This window comes from Vombatus ursinus, unplaced genomic scaffold (assembly GCF_900497805.2).
Source record: "Vombatus ursinus unplaced genomic scaffold, bare-nosed wombat genome assembly UNPS02014808.1, whole genome shotgun sequence".
In the NCBI taxonomy this organism is placed as follows: domain Eukaryota; kingdom Metazoa; phylum Chordata; class Mammalia; order Diprotodontia; family Vombatidae; genus Vombatus; species Vombatus ursinus.
The window spans coordinates 6760653-6777859 of NW_020954586.1; the positions used below are offsets into that span (position 1 = coordinate 6760653).

Consider the following 17207-nt stretch of genomic DNA (forward strand, 5'->3'; position numbering starts at 1 on the left):
AAAAAAGGTATTTGCAATTTTTATGTGTGGGATGGTAACTTCACATGAATTATACATGAAGCACAACAACCTTACTCCACTCACTCAGTTAAAACCTTTTTTTCCTGAGCAATTTTTCTTTAAGTAGAATTTCAATTTAAAGGTGACTGGGTAGGTTTACACAATCCCCAAATCTTAAAAGGAACAGTGGAGCAAAGGGAAGACATTCTAAGCAACAATCCCTTTGAACTAAGTCTATATAGTATGTAGATAAATCAACGTGGGACAAACTGGACAGGTTACCATGTTATTCACTTTCTGTAGTGACCGTCTGCTTATGATAGCAGCTAGCTATTGGTATCATAGGTACTCAAGAGTTTACAAACTTATTTTTAACAATTTGGTACAATATTCCATTAATATTTATCTATTTCCTATAGGAAAAATATCCAGTTGAGTTCTATGGACGGCAAAGATGATGACTGGTTCACACCAGATTGATTCAACTTTGCCACATGTTTCTTAACATAATTAGAGCAGTCACAGTGGTATAGTTGGGGGGCGGGGTCGCTCTCTGCGCTTCCTCCACTGTCAAGCATCTATCAATCGCCCACTGTGTGCCAGACAGATGCCTAAACCAGCCCCTGCCCTCGAGGAGCTCACAGTCTAACGGGGCCCGGCCAGCGAATGACCCCCGCGTCCTCCCGCAGTGGCCTTCACATCCTGGGCCTCCCTCGGCCCCTCTTCCGGGATCAGTTTCCTCCTCCGCAATGAATTTGGAGTCAAGGGCCAGGCCAATGACACTCATTGCCTCAGTTTTTTTTTTTTAAATTTATAAAATATGGAGGTTGGACTAAATGAGCCCTCAGGTCTCTTCCAAGAAACTAAGCTTGCTGCCAGAGATTTTTTTTCTTTTTGCATTTGTACCCCTAGCACCTTGCACAGTGCCTAGTACATACTAAATGCATGTTGATTGAAATTAAGGTAAATTTAGGATCAGCCTAAAACACCAGTTCTTTCAAAGGGCTGTCCATCAATTTAAAGAAACTTACCACTTAATATTATATTGCCAATTAGTGAATTATACCTACAGCAAGCCATATCCCAAATCGGAAATGCTAACAAGCATTCAAAATAATGTTTGTTTATGAAAAGGACCTCTTTAAAACCTAACTCCTAAGCCTATTATTTTGGCTAGAAATCTTAAAACAAATCATCAAAGGCTACTTTTCTACCCTTGGATTAGGTCGGGGTTATGGTCTACTGTCTAAACCTGCATTCTTCACTGAACAAGTAAAACACAATGCTTATCTCCCCGACCCCATGGGGGCAGCTTTAGATTAAAACTCATTTCTAAAATACGGTGTATATCCATGTCACCTATGCTTACAAAGTGAAAAAAAGACAAGAGTTCTGAGTATTAAGAGCAATTTTGAAGACACCACAGTGAAACCTTGTGCCAAAGGAGGCGGCTTCCTTGACATGTCAGTCATGTTCCTTGCACTGGACTGGGCAAGGGACTGAGCGGGTGAAGGCTTGCTGATGGAAAAAGCCCCTCTTGCAAAGATGCCAATCCAAGGCAAGCTTCGCCCTAATACTAACAACTAAACCCCCCACAACAACTCCATGAGGTAGCTAGTCAAAGATTATCCCCATTTACAGATGAGGAAACAGGCCCAAAGTAAATGTAGCTACACACTTTCAACTAGAAATTAGTGCAAGGACATTAGGTGAGACATAGAAGGGCTTTCTGTATAATCCCCAATTACAAATAAAAAAGTGGACAGCAAAGGGTCATACATCTACTGTCAAGGTGCCATGGATAGAGTCCAAACTCACGTGTATCATGACTCATTTCTCAGGGTACTTGAAGTGTACAATGGTTTGTTTAAAGAATTATTTTTCATTCTTACTTGACTGTAAGGTTTCTAGTCTATGAAATAAGGAGGCAATTAACAGGAAAAAATGCTTCTACAGAAAGTCTGCCCTGGAGCATCCAAGCTGTAAAGGAAGGGGGAAGGTAGGGCCATAGCAACTCCAATAGAACAGGGCCCTGCAGCTTGTCCTCAGGTAGAAGACACCTTGCTGTGACTGACAGTAATTCCTAATCCCAACATGATTCACCTTTCCGCACTAGGTGTTAGTAGAAGCCCTTTGATGCCTCAGGGAAGTTAAGACAAGATCCCAAGGGGGACTGATTACTTGGGGGTAGGGAGAAGGGGAAGCCAGTGCATTTCTTTCCCCTCTTGCTGGGAGGCAGCCTGGTACGGGACGAAAACCTCTCTAGATTTTGGTGTCTGGTGCTCACAGCAATTGCTGCATTTGGCAAGTCATCCTCCTCTATGTGCCTGTTTCCTCATCTGATCAAAGATGGAAAGATGGAAGCGTGCGGAGGGCTGGATTTGGAATCGCAGACACACAGATTAAATGTCACCAACCAGCCCAACTGCCTCGCGGTATACAGATGGGAAACCGAGGAGTCAAGGGCTTGAAGGGAATTGCCCCCCCCCCCCAACACTGGGACTCCTTTACTTAGCTCGGGTTTCAAGGGTCCGAGCCCAAACACAGGATTCGAACCCACACATGCTACTCCAAATCCAGCACTAACTCCCCACGGCGCCATACTTGCCAGGGGATTGGCGATCAAAGCCCCCCTCCCCCCACCGGGTGACCTGGAGACGAATTATTTTGATTCCGCTTCCTCCACTGCCAAGCATCTATTAAGCGCCCACTGTGTGCCAGACAGACGCCTAAACCAGCCCCTGCCCTCGAGGAGCTCACAGTCTAACGGGGCCCGGCCAGCGAACGACCCCCGCGTCCTCCCGCAGTGGCCTTCACATCCCGGGCCTCCCTCGGCCCCTCTTCCGGGATCAGTTTCCTCCTCCGCCCCCCCCCCCCCCGCCCCCAGCCCGGCCGCCATTTTGTGCTCTCGGCGGCGGCGGCGCGGGGCCCAAGATGGCTGCGGGGAGAAACCAGACACCCCCCGCCGGGACGCCCCTCCACCCGCCCCCGGCCCCGGCCCCGGCTCGCGCCCGCCGCCATCTTTAACGGCCTTCTCCAACGGCCGTGGCCCGCCCTCCCGCCCCGCCGTCTCCACGTACCCGCTCGCCGTAGTTCTGCTCGCCGCTGTCGCTCATGGTGCCGCCGGGCTGCCTCGCTGGCCTGTCCCGCCGCCGGATCCGCCGCTGCCGCTGCCTCAGCCGCTCGCTGCCGCCGCCGCCGCCGCCTCCGTCTCAGGCTCGTCCGCTGCAGACTGACCTCTCGCCACCGCCTCCGCGTCCCGCTCTGCTCGTGCCGGAAGTGACGCAGGGCCTTTTCTACGTCCGTCGGCGCCTGGCGTGCACGCGCTCTCAGGTGCAGCTCCTCCCAATGGGCGGTGGGGAGCTGCCCGGAAGTGACGTCAGCAACCCCGCCCCACCCCCTTCGCTCTCTGCGCGCGTTCTGGCGGGAAGGTGGCGGGGTGGAGCGCGCGTCTTTGTCGTTGGCGGAACAGGGAGGAAAGAGAGGCGGGGCCGAGGCGGCCGAGCGCCATGTTTTCAGAGTCCCATCTCTCCGGGTTCCCCCCCCCTCCCATGACCAAGACCCCGAGCCGGGGACCCTCCTCGCCGAATCTCGCCCGCCGTGGCCTCTTTCGTGCCTTTGGAGATAGGAACTGTGGAGAAGGCGGGAGCCGCAGGATGAGCCCCCTGCCGCAGGGCCCCAGTCACTGCCCGACTCCAGACCTTTGCCCAGGCCGTGCCCCTGCCTGTCTGATAGGAACCTCTCATTTTCCTGTTATTACATCTCGCTATGCCGTTTCTCAGAGATATTTGGTGGACGGTTTCCTGTTCGTTTTAACCTCGCTTGACTAGAACCTGAATCACTGAATGATAAAATTTAGGGGAGACTTTTGGACATTGCAGGAGATTATGGATGTCTTTCTTAAACTTTTATAGTCTAAAAGAAAGCCCTAGGTTGCAATATGCAAAATAATGTATTGCTGCCTTGTAATTTTTTTCCATAAAAAGCCTCCTCTGAACCCTAATGTTCAGGGTTATTTTTCTATCTCCAAAACTTGTGCTTCAGCATAAAAACAAACAAACAAAAAAAACAACCCTGTGTTTTTAACAAACTCTAGGATTTCTAGATCCATTTGGAGGCCTCCCACACCAACCCCAAAGAGGGTAGATTTCTCCTTGGAGAAGGCCCTCACTGAGGTGGAAGTAAGCTTCCTGAGGGCAGGCTCTCTGGCTCTGCACAGTCCCTGGCACTCAGTGGGCATCTAGGCTCCTGTGGTCCTTGGCCACTTCTACCTGCAACCCCTTCCCCCTTCTAAGCCTGCACCCCAGGGGAGCCTTTCCTGACCTCCCCACTGTACTGGTGCATTATCCTCTCCTTTCATCCCTTGCATTGACTTCCTACAGGGAGCATTGGACATGTCACTTCACTGCCGGAGGAGCTTGCGTGCCTCCCTCTCACCTTTGGAACACAAAACAAACTCACCTCTTTGGCATTTACAACCTTTCACCAGCAGGCTCAAGGCCATCTTTCTAGGCTGGAGGCCCAATACTCCCCCTCCCCTAGTCTATGAGATTGTTTCTCCTTGGTCTCACTTGGGCCTCCTCTGGGAACCTCCAGCCCACTAAGTCTCAGCTCCTTCCCAAGGCTTTTGCTTATTCCCCCAGCATTAGCATACCTCCTACAGATCCCCATTTTGTAGATATCTTGTATTTACTTATCTGAGAACAAGCTGTTTTCTCCACCTCCCATCCCCAGTAGGAATGTAAACTCTAAGAGCAGGGATTGTCTTTTATATATCTAGACCTGGCACATAGTAAGTGATCCCTTAATAAATGCTTAACAGTTGATTCATAGAAATTAGTGAAACCGATTTAAAGCTGATTGAGATGAACCACAGGAAAAGGAAAAGGAAACAGGAGCAGAGTGTGGGAGGAAACATGCCAAAGGAAAGAGAGCCTGGGCACTGAGCCAGAATGGCTATGTTCTCATGTGATTTCTAGGAAAGGCAAATGCTTGCCTTTGGGGACTTGGGAATTCTGCTGCTGCTCCTTGGGGTGTCTGGGTCTATTCTGGAATCTGGATGGTGTCATCTGGACTGGGAGGCGTTGACAAGGGAGATGGGGTCTGGGGGATAGCAGGGGCCCTGTGTGGCTTGCAACTCTGAGACACTCTTGGAGTGTGGACGTGTGTTGGCAACCCCGAGTGGGAACAACCTGGCTGCATAATAATTCAACTAAATCCTCCTGTAACGTCCTATTACAAGCAGGGCTCCCTGAAGGCTAGAACATGGAGCTTGGGCTTAAGTGGGCTGGATCCAATCTCAGGATGTTTCTTTTGCCTCATTGTCCCCACCCAGAGTTGACTTTGAGAGAACGTGAACTAGAGCTCCTGTCTCTGCCTCCACAAAGATGGTTCCAGAGGGTTCTCAGCTCTTATATAAGTGCTCAAGTTAACAAATGTTATTGGGGACCAGCCAGATTCGATTTTATACCTCAGAAAAGGCACAAAATGAGGACTCCTGGGAGGTTCTAAACAAATGTCTAAGACACATAAAGGGATTCTCAGCCAATAAACAATCGGGCCAATTCTCCTTTTCAGTGAGATTCCTAGAGTTCTCACTGCTGTTTTGGGTTTGGGCTCCCCAAAAAGGAAACACTTTGTGGCTGAGTGACCTGTTCATGGGGCCTGTACTGTCCAACTAAGTCAAAGCAAAAGTGGATTATCTATGGGGAGGTTCTGGAGGAGGGGAGAGAAAGAAATCTTTTCAAGAAAAAACTTCAAAATGCATAAAATATTTGAGGTCAATCTACTCAAGTATGCTCAATACTTATATAGATTCAAGCTCCTTGAAGAAATAAAGAATATATTTAAATAGCTAGAGAAATAGTCAATGCTCATGGCTGGGCTGTGCCAATATGACAATACTTAATTTATAGATCTAATGCTATATTGATCACACTACCAAAAAGATAGTTTTACAGAGCTAGATATAATAATTCATTTTAAGAATAAAAGATCAACATTTTTAGTGAGCACCAACTATATGGAGGCACAGTGCTGGACTTGGGATACAAGTAGAAAGAATGAAACAATCTCTACTGTCAAGGACCTTAGTAGGGGAGAAAACAAGAACATATAAAAATATATACAGCACGTAAAGTGAACAAATACAAATATATGCAACAAAGTAATTAAATACAAGGTAGTTGAGGGAGCCATTGGGAGAGGAGAGAAGATTTCAGGCAGAAGATGGTATCAGAGCTGAGCTTTCACAGTTTTCACTCCCCCCTCCCATCCCTTATAACAGTTTTCTAAGAGGAAGAAGTGAACCAGCTCAAACCAGCAAACCAGATCAATATATTGGAAAAGAAAAATCTAAAATAACATTTACAATAAGCCAGCAAAGGAGCTGAGGAGCTATCAGACAGGTGGGAGGAGCAGGAGAGAATTGTGTCACTGAAAGCCAGATACTATCCAGAAGAGGGCACCCCCCCCAGCAATGCACTCCCTGTCCTCAAGAAGCTTCTATTTCTCTAGCTGAAGCTAGTAACAGGGTCCTGGAGCAAGGTCAGGAAGGGACCTCAGACGCCATCTAGTGCAGCTTTCTTCGTTTTGCAGAGAGGGAAACTGAGGCTCAAGATCACTTGGAGGCAGCTAGGTGGCACAGTGAATAGAGCTCCCACCTTGGAGTCAGGAGGACATGAGTTCAAACGTGACCTCAGATTTGACACGTACTAGCTGCGTGACCCTGGGCAAGTCACTTAACCCCATTGCCTAGCAAAAAAACAAAACAAAACAAAAAGATCACTCGGTTTTGGAACCTGGTCCTGACTCTAGAATCGGTGTTCTTTCCACTGTTCCCCACTTTAGGTCAAGTCGTGGTGTGTAGAGCAGGAGCTCAGGTTTCCCCAGGGGCCAGATATTTACCAGAGACCCGGATGGGATCCCCCAGCCTTTGGTTTCACCTGGTATCTTTGCAGGTTTCCAAGAAAAAATTCCAAGTGTTCCTTTCAAGGATCTTTGGTATTTGTGATCTCATATTCAAATGTTGGACTGCCAAGCTCAAGGTGGCGGTTCTCTAGGAGTTGGTGGATCGAGTCACTTTTAAATATGTTATTGATATTTACACGCTTGGTTGTTGGCCTTTGCTCCCAAAGAGGACCAAATGACATCGCTGTGATAAAGTCAAGCTACAATGCGTCCGCCCTTGGCTGGTCAGACGACAGCGAGCTCAGATGCTCTGCCACAGGGTGGGCACAGATAGTCCATGTGAACATTTGGGTGCATCTCGTGTTTCTTCTGAGTGGTTTCAATTCTGCTTCGCTCATAGAGTGCAGCCCCTTCTCTGATGTGGGCACGCCAGGCTGGGCGGTCCTGGGCCAGGGTCTCCCATGTCATACAACCAATTCCAGAGTTCTTAGGAGAGACCTTGAGAGTTTCCCTGTATTGTTTCTTCTGACTGCCATGTGAGCCCTTGCCCTTCACACAGCCCTATTTTCCCCAGTTCACCAGCTACAACAGAAATGAAAAGTAAACCCTCCATCACAAACGTGGAGAGATACCAGAACAAATCCCTGCTTTGGCCATGTCTAAAAAATGTCTCTGTCTGTCCCTGTGCATTTTAAGCCTATCACCTCTCTGGCACCATGGTTCCTCTCTGCATCCAGCAAAGTTCTAAAGTCTTTCGAAGTTGTTTTTCTCTTCTAATGTTGTCATTGGGTAAATGGTTCTATTTCTGCTCACTTCATTTTACATCAATTCATAGTGGTCTTCCCAGCTTCCACCATCATTTCTTATGACACAATAATATTCTATTATATTCATACGTGATTGTTTGTTTGCTATTTTCTAATAGGAGGACAGTCCCTCAGTTTCCAATTTTTGGCTACAACAAAAAGAGCTGAGATCTATCTAGCGAGCTAGCTAGCTAGCTCTGTGTGCATATGTGTGTTGTATATACGGTCAATTTCCTTTTTCTTTTGTTTCTTTGGAATATAGGTCTAGTAGTGGTTTAGTTGGGTCACAAAGGTAAGAACAATTTAGTAACTTTGGGGCCCAATTCCAAATGGCTTTCCAAAATAGCCCGACCAGTTCGCAGAGCCATCAGAGGCGAATCAATGTTTCCTGTACTCCCAGAGCCCTGCTAACATTTGTCATTTTTTAGTCACTCTGAAAGGAACTTACAGATAAGAGAGAGAAACATTGTCTTCCAGAATGTGGGTCAGATAGCACAGGGCTCTGTCTTGACCATTACCATGAAAGAGATAGAATTGTCTTATCTCCACATAGTGTCCTGGTTTGGGAACTTCCGTAGCAACATTGTTCAGTCGCTTCAATCATATCCGACTCTCCGTGAGCCCATTTGGGGTCTTCTTGGCAAAGATGCTGGAGTGGTTTGCCGTTTCCTTCTCCAGCTCATTTTACAGATGAGGAAACTGAGGCAAACAGGGTAAAGGGATTTGCCCAGGGTCACACAGCTAGAAAGTGTCTGAGGCCAGATTTGAACTCAGGAAGGCGAGTTTTCCTGACTCCAGGCCTGGCGCTTTATGCCTATGATGCCACTTGGCTGTCCGATAAGACCATGCCAGACCATCAGAACTGGCTGCCACCGAGTCTTTATTCATCCCTTCTCTTGCTTGTTGATCTGGAGCCAACCTATGGTCGGGAAGGTGAAATCAGTAACCTTGGTGGTGTGAACTGATCTTGGGTGCCCCTTCTGTATACAGCACACCAGAGCCTTGCTGTGGGCTTCAGGGCCAATGCACCAGCCCCTTCCAGCTGGCACGCCTCCCCTTCCTGAGCTGGCACAGGTGGCCTGTGGACCAAAATGAAAGCAAATGCCTTTCCTTGGTGGGGGAAGATGCTATATGTACAAAAGCTAGGGATTTCTCCGTGAATGTCTTGGCTGGTGGAAGCAGGAAAGCCAATAGACCATTTTAACACGAAGGATCAATTTGACATCATGCAGACCCTATGAGAACCCAAAGCTTAAAGAACACTAGACATGGAGCCGGGAAAGCCCTGGGTTCAAATCCTCTCTCTGCCACTAACTATTGATCATGGATAAGTCACTTTGACTTTGAACTTAAGTTTCTGCAGGTATAAACATAGTTGTAGCTACTCCCTTGAAAAGCTATTGTAAGAATCAGAGAAGATGCCTTATCTGAGCTCCCTGCCCCAATTATATTGGTGGTCTGCATCTCCAAAGGGCAGTTTACTATTACTACCCTCTGGATTCTAGGGATAACGGTGAGTGGCTGTGGCTGCTAACGTGCCACTCACTTTTGGGTTCCCTACTGACTATCAGCCAGAAGGCTCAATTAGCTTTTAGGAAACGAATTTACTGAGAAGTTATCCCCAAAGAGGGGGCACATCCGAGCTCCCTGGGGGGAGGGGGCTCAAAGTTGAAGTACTATGGCCATGAGGCCTGTGTGGGGAGAGTACATGTGGTCAATGGGTGTGACTCTCTTCCTGCCCCCTTCTTCCTTTCACGGAGTCCTTATGAGGTTCCTCTTTCTGCTAAGCTCTGAAAAGCGGCCACTTTTCTCAATCCGTATCTGAGACTTCTCTCCATGATTCTTAAAACTGCCACTACCCTTTGGTGACCGTATGTCCACATCCACCTGCAGGTTCTTCTTCTGTCCTTGGCTACCATCACTCCAGCAGCCACTGATACTCCCTCCTATAGTAGACACTACTATGGCTTCTGGTCGCCAGTAGGAAGTCTCGAGGCTGATGCCTGGATCCAGGCACCTCAGAGAACTTAGTCGCCTAATATCAATGAAAGAGCAAGCTCAGAAGAAATGGAGGCCCCATGTATTCATGGACACCCGACTGAGGGTGAGGAAGCGCAGCTAGCTGCCACTGCCTACCTGGCAGCCCAAAGCAGGCTGTGGCCCACTTATCACCAAGAAGGAAAAGAGCCCAAGTGATGGATGGGATGCACGCTTGTTGTGGCTCTATGCCTCACGAGTTCTTGCTCTGCTGTTGGCTAGAACACAGTTTCCAAACCCTCAGCCATGCCTGGTCAAAGGAAGACTCCCCAAGGTGATTAGATTGGATACAGGCAGAGACTAACTGTGCTGGCCTCAAGGAGTCATTGGTCAACCTCACCATTATACAAAGAGCCTGAAATCTTAGCACACTGTGAACGTCAGCTATCACAATGAGAGTTATCCTTATGATTACCAATCGTTATTATTTGAGGAAGATTTCCATGTGATAGGCACGATCTGGGTCATCTGGTTTAGGTCAATAGCCAGGACAGAGGATGAGGTACAATGCAACCCTTTCTTGAGAAAATGCTTAGGTGATAGTAGAGAGAATTCAGGCCACTGTCCACTCATGGACTGAAGAAAGCCTTCTTGATTTGTTACTTGCCACCTTCCTTATGGCAAATTTTCCAGCCAGGTAGACCAGCTGCTCAGAGAAATAGTTACACAGAAGACTGGACCCCCTCTGTCACTCTGCCAGCATCTTAAGGTAGCTAGGTGTCACAGTGCGTAGAACACTGGACTTGGAGTCAGGAAGGCCTGGGTTTGAATCCTGTCTCAGACTTACTAACTGTGTGACCCTGGGTAAGTTACTTTATCTACATCTGCCTCAGTTTCCTCATTTGCAAAAGAGGCATAATTATATCTATCTTCCAGTGATATTGGAGGACCAAACAGAGAGTTCTATAAAGTGCTCTGTAAACTATAACAATAGTAATAGTAATAACAATAATGACAATAATAAGTTTGCCTAGGTAATATTGGTGAGTCACATATTTCCTGGACCTCCTAGGCAAGGCTGCATCTTAATGGCGGGTAGGACAGAGACATTCCAAGTCAGGTGGCCTACATGCTTGTCTCATAGAAACTGTGATTGTGGCTATGGGCCCTGCAATGTACTTCCCTGGTCCTCCTGCCAGAGGAGCCTGGGGGGCACGAGGTTGTTTGGCATAAAGGCAGGAGAGTGGCATTACCCAATGGATGTTGGTGGGTTATATACATTTTTTCATTAAACAATTTTTTTCTTATTTTTATCTATGCCTTTTGTTTTTATATCACCTTTGTTTCTAAATAGATATCTTCAAAGAAAGCTGTCTCGTATAACAAAGACTAAAAAAAAGGAAAAAAAAAAGCAGTTCAGCAAAAAGCAAACAAAAACAACCCAATACATTGACCTTGGCTGATAGTGAACAGTGTTTTTCATAGATAGAGCTCTGCCTTTGCAGTGAAAGGAAGGTGCTGCATTGTCTCAGATCTTCTCCAGGGCCAACCTTGCCCCTTCTAATTGCAGTGCTCAGTCTCCTTTTGCTGTGATCATTATGTTGGTTTTTTCCTGGTTCTGTTTCCTATACCCTGCATCAGTTCATGTAAGTTATGCCATGTTTCTCTGAGTTCTTCCTTCGATTGTTTTACAACGTAGTAAGTCTATTTCATTCATGCACCACGGTTTGTTTAGACATTTCCCAGACAATGTGCATCTACTTTATTCCTAGTTCTTTTCTGCCACAAAAAAGTACTGCTAGAAAAGTTATTTTGATTTGCATTACTTTTTATTATTAGTTACTTGCTTTTAGTGAATTATTCACAGGGTTCTTAATAGTCTGCAGTTCTTATGACAACTGATTATTCATGTCCGTTTTGACCAATTATGCATTGGGGAATGGCTTTTTTTCTTTATAAATTTGTATATTTTTGTATCTCTTTAGTATCAGACTCTTATCATAGATATTTAATATAAAAATATTCCTCAGTAGTGTTTTCCTTTTTATCCTAGCTACTTTGATTTTTACTTATCTATAACCTTTTCAATTTCATATATTCAAAATTATCTATTTTATCTCGTGATCTCCTTTATCCCTTGTTTGACTAGAAATTCTCCCTCTAGTCATAGCTTTGAAGGCTACCTGAGCTCATTCTCTTCTAATATTTTTATAATATCACCTTTATTTTTACATTTCACTTTCATTTTAAATTTGTTATAGTATATGGTGTAAAGTGCTGGTCCAAACCTGATTTTTGCCAAACTACTTTCCAGTTTTCTCAGTAGTTACTGTTGAGAGGAGGGCCATACCCCAAGCAATGTATGCCTATCAGGATTACCCAACACTTGTTTTCTTAGCTCAATGATTTCTAATTCTTGTTTGTTTAGATCTTTTCATTGATTAACTTAATTTTTTTTAAACCAATACCAGTTTTGATATTGCAGCATATATATAATTCGAGGCCTGGAGGTACTATTTCCTAGTTCCTAGTTTTTTCATTATTTCCCTTGAGAAAGGGAAATTTATTTTTACATCACCCTTTTTGGTATCTGAGCAAACACTGACTACTTTGCAGTTTCTAGTTTGTTCCTGGGTTTTTCATTATCCCCTTGAAATTCTAAACCTTTTGCTCCTTCAAATGAATTGTATTATTATTATTATTTTGATCTCGTTTTGTAAAGTGGGATCCACGGTTTTGCTAAGCGTACAGCCTGTATTAAGGGGAGTACATCCAAGCCCTTTTCTGGTTTTGTTCAGGTCCATGGTTACTATTCTCCCTAGGTCTGGGGTCACCTGGCCTCATCTTTTAGTATTCTGATGTTCTGAGGCTCCTTGAGGACTAATCCTAGATCCAGGGCTGAGTTAGTGGAGAATGAATACCCAAGGATTTCTTAATCACCAATGGATTCCTCATCATAGGATTTTTTTACATTTTACAGATGAGGAAAACAAGGGAACTGAGGTCACAAGATAATCAATATTAGACCTGGTATTTGAACCCAGATCTTCTGATTCTAAAACCCTTTCCATCATGCTGGCACCAACCACATTCTTGAACCTTTTGTACTTCTCAAATGAAGTAGGTGAATTGAGGCTATTTGATTGAAATATGGACATTAATTCATTTAAATCTGTTTAAGTAGTGTGTGGTTGCTTAGAGACCAAGAGCTCCACCATGTGGGAACTATGTGCATTACAACCCCACAGTAACAATCAGGGAAATTGATGGGAAAATGGATCTTCCCCCCAGATGTTCATAGTACTTATATCAAGTAACCTGTACTTGATGTATGGAGGAGAGAGTAACGACGGAGGGGAATGTCCCAACTGCAGCTCAAGCCTTGATCAAGATGTTCTGCCATTGGTTGTGAGGACGTGCCTTTAATGACTGAATCTGATTCAAGGCCGACATTTCTGGGCGCATAGCAGCAGACCAAGAGCTGGAAGAGATCTTAGATGTTCTCTCATTTTAGAGTGGAGTCACCTTGGGCTCAGAGACTTACACAGGGTCCCGTGGGGAGTTTCATTAGTGGCCGTGCAAACAACTGGTCATTTGACAGTTGTCCATCTTGTGTCATCCATGGTTGTTGGGTACCATCAAGTAAACGAACAGGGGCCTCTCTGGGCCTCAGTCCCTCACCAGCCCTGAAGGTGTTGGGCCATGTGACTTTCGAGGTCCCTTCCAGCTTGGAATCTCTGGTCCTGTGGAACCGGCTGTGGGGGGACACGCAGGTAACAGGTCTTGGGGGTTCTTTTGCGTTCTCATGCTGGCCGCTCTCTGGAAGGACGAGCTCATAGAGCGAGACCCAGAAAGGACTTTAGAAACTATCAAGTCCAGCCTCCTCATCTCACAGGTGAGTAAGCTGAAGCTGTCCATCCTGGATGGACAGGACCTGTTGGTTCAGAGTTGAACGGCAGTTACATCAACTGATACACTGAAGGCTTAACACTGTTTACTGGGAGTCCTTAACCTGAAGTCCATGAACCTGTTTATTTACTTCTTTGTTTAGTACTGTGATAATTGCATTTTCATAGAATTGGCTTCCTTTGTAATCCCATATATTATATTTTATTTTACATATTCAAAGTGTTATTCTAGAAAAGGCTCCGTAGGCTTCTCCAGGCTGCCAGAGGGGTCCATGACACAAAAAAGATTAACAAGCTCCTATTGTCCAGAGTCAGGAGGGATAGATAGTCTCAGACAGGGGCTTTCTTCAGTGAATATCCCTCTGATTTTTGCCATGATGGGTGATGCTCCATTCACCTCCATGCAAATAGGTTCACCCAAATAGATGTCCCTATGTGGGTTGGTCCCTTAGGAAGGCACAAGATATGTCTGCAAAAACTTCTAGGTACCAATCTTTCTACTCACCATCTGCGGCTTGTCGCCAACATGCTCTGGGCAGATGCTGACTAACTCTGGGGTGGGGGAGTATACTCTGCATCTGCCTTCTCTGTACATTGAGTCTTGTTCCTTGGAGCATCTCAGGAGCCACTCTCTTGGCAGTGATAGGAGATTGGAGTGTGCTTCTTGCAAAGGACCCATCATAGTTACTGACTGGGACAGAATGTCATCTTTCCCCGGCCTAGGGAGCCAGTCTGCACATTCCCTGGGATATTACAGGTTTAGGGGATCAAGAATCCTTAGGACTTTTACAAAATGAAGAGGAAAATAAATGATCTGGGAACAGGGGTCAAAAATGATCTATGAAATCCATATCCCAGAAGAAGACACATGAGTACATAACCAACGTACAAGGTTACAGGATTTACAACCTGCAGCTAGTGGACCCGGACATCAGTTTCTTCCTCTTTAAAATGAGGGGGTTGGACAAATTGGTCTCTGAAGTATCTGCCAGCACCATATTTATGACCCTATAACCCCATTCTGTGGGCAGAACCCTGAATCACTGAGGGGTGGTCAGAAGGGGTGAAAGGGAATTGTCAATCAGTCAGTCAGCAAACATTTATTAAGCACCTACTATGTGCCAGACAGTGTGCTGAGATCTGAGGATACAAAATGAAGGAAAATACATTCCCTGCCCTCAAGGAGCTCACAATTGAATGGGGATGATGACAACAACAAAGCTAAGTACAAACAAGCTATCGATGGGAGAAATGAGACGTAAATAAGAGAAGGAAGGCACCGGAATATCCTGGACGTAGTGACTAGGATAATTGATTTGGTCCATCAGTGTGTCCATCCCTGGGGACAGTAGAAGCGAGAGAAACTGAAGCAAATTGACAAAGTGTTAATGGTACATTTGTTGGGACTTAAGAAACTGAGAGTTGGTAGCTTGTGTCAAGGATTGCTCAAGCAATCAACAATCAACAGGCATTTATTAATTGCCTCCTGTTTGCCAGGCCCTAGATTAGGCATTGGGCACCAGGAAGGGAGACAAAGATAGAAATGAAACAATCCCTACCTTCAAGGAGCTTATATTCTACCCATGAACACAACTCAAGCACATATAGATATGCACAAAATGCCAAAAAAAGGCAATACGAGGGATAGAAAGTAAAAACAGGGACTTACTATGTGCCCACATTGTGCTGAGCTCTGGAGTTACAAGGAAAGGCAAATATAGTCCCTGCCCTCAAGGAACTTCCCCAGGGGAGTGAGCAGGGGAGGGATCCCCTTAATAAAAGGATTTGTTCTGTGAAACTCAGTCAAAAGACCTCACCCAAGGACCTAGAAGGCCACATGTGGCCTCAAGGCCACAGGTTCCCCACCCCTGTCCCATCCTAATGGGAGAGACACCATGTGCATTACTATACATCTATAAGATACATAGAGAGTAGATAGAAATAAACATTTATTAAGTACCTACTATGTGCTAGGCACTGTGCTAAGCACTTTACTAATGTTATCACATTTGCTTCTCACAACAACCCTTTGAGACAGATGATATCATTATCTCTGTTTTACCTATGAGGAAACTTGTTTTGCCTAGTCAGAAGTTAGCCAATGTCTGAGGCCAAATTTGAACCCAGAACTTCCTGACTTTAGCCCAGTGCTCTATGGACTGTGCCACTTAGCTGCCTATGGTGGCTACATGGAAATATAGCCTTAGAGGGGAAGGCAGCAGCTGGGGTGGACCCCTCTGGTGGCCATGGATGAGAGTTGCACAGGATAGACTGGCATTTGCATTGTTGGAAGTAATTGCATGACATTCCAGCTCCCTTTGAGTATTTTGAGAGTAGCTACTGAGGAGTATAGAAAAGTCAATGGAAAAGTGATGAGATATCTTTTGTTTTTCCATCTCCTTCTGAGTGAGATGGATGAAGTTTCCTCAGTACTAAAACTCATAAATTCCCTTTGTACTCCCTGACCTGTGTTCCATCTCCTCTAGCAGGATAAACATTGCAGAGGACTACTAGCCTGACCTCCAGAGGCTTCCTGCTTATCTGTCTTTAGGCAGAACTTCTAAATGATTACCAAAAGTTCTCCTGATTCTTTGTCTCTAGGCAAAGATTTCCAAATAAGGGTCTTAGAAAGCCACATTTAGATTGTGCACCTGAAACCCAGCCAATAGAAAGAAGGGTTCAGGAATGGGGAGGGGGTATCGAGTTAGGACTATAAAACTTTGTTCCCCACTAACAGACTTTGCACTCCTCTGACTGCTGTCACTTGAACGACGAGGGCTGTGTCCTTTCTCATGAGAAAGAATAAAACTCTTTCTGCACTCTGACTTTGACTCTGATTTTATTTAGGGTGGTCGCCAGTACCACACAAATGGGGGACTGTCCAGAATAATTCCCTAAATGGGGAAAAGTCTCCAGGCTAGGACCAAGTGGCAGGACATCCTGCCAACCTTTTCTCGGTGGCCCCTCGGTTCGGAGAAGGATTGACCTTCTCTTTAGGAGCAAAGTCCTGAAGGGAGAACAAAGCAGAGAGCAGAAACAGTGTGAGGGGACAAGAAGAGCCTCTTGAGGAAGAAGTAAAGGATTATCAGTCACATAAGTCTGTGCACAGACCCAGGTAAGAGTTTAGCTTAAGAGACCTGGGTGACTGGGTGGTGGGGTAGAAAGACTGGGCCTGTTGAGTCTGTGAGATTGAGTTCCCTCTAAGAGCATCTGGAACAAGTCACCGGGGGCTCCTTGTGAGCTTGCTTGGTTGAGTTTGTCAGATTGAGACATCTCAGTCAAGAAACAGGGAGTCTCCCACCATGGAAAAGTCTCAGACTAGTGGTAAAGAACCCCTCCCAAAGGTACTGGAAGATAGCCCATTAGGGACTAGACTAAGTAATCGGAGTGAACTCTGAAAAAAAATTTTTTTCTCTCTCTCTCTCTACATTCTAACTCTGGCCAAGTTTTGAATGTGGAGGGAAAGACAAGAAAGAAAAGGGGAATCTTTTCCCCTCAGATCAAAAAGAGAGGCAGATTGAGTAGCACTTAATCTTTTCTGCCTCACATAAAAGAGAAAAGTTTCTGTGTACTGGAACACAACCAGAAAGTAATTTAATTCATTCTG

The 17207-nt window shown here is 45.6% G+C and overlaps 1 protein-coding gene across 2 annotated transcripts in view; it reads right to left on the reverse strand.

Moving 5' to 3' along the window:
* The window catches only part of TRA2B (transformer 2 beta homolog), a 28084-nt gene extending 24902 nt beyond the window's left edge, over positions 1-3182 (reverse strand). For both annotated transcript variants that reach the window (XM_027875383.1, XM_027875384.1), the window contains exon 1: positions 3081-3182. In XM_027875383.1, coding sequence (XP_027731184.1) covers positions 3081-3116 — 36 coding nt within the window. In that variant the 5' untranslated portion in view covers positions 3117-3182. The remainder of the gene's footprint in view (positions 1-3080) is intronic.
* Between the last annotated feature and the right edge of the window lie 14025 nt (positions 3183-17207).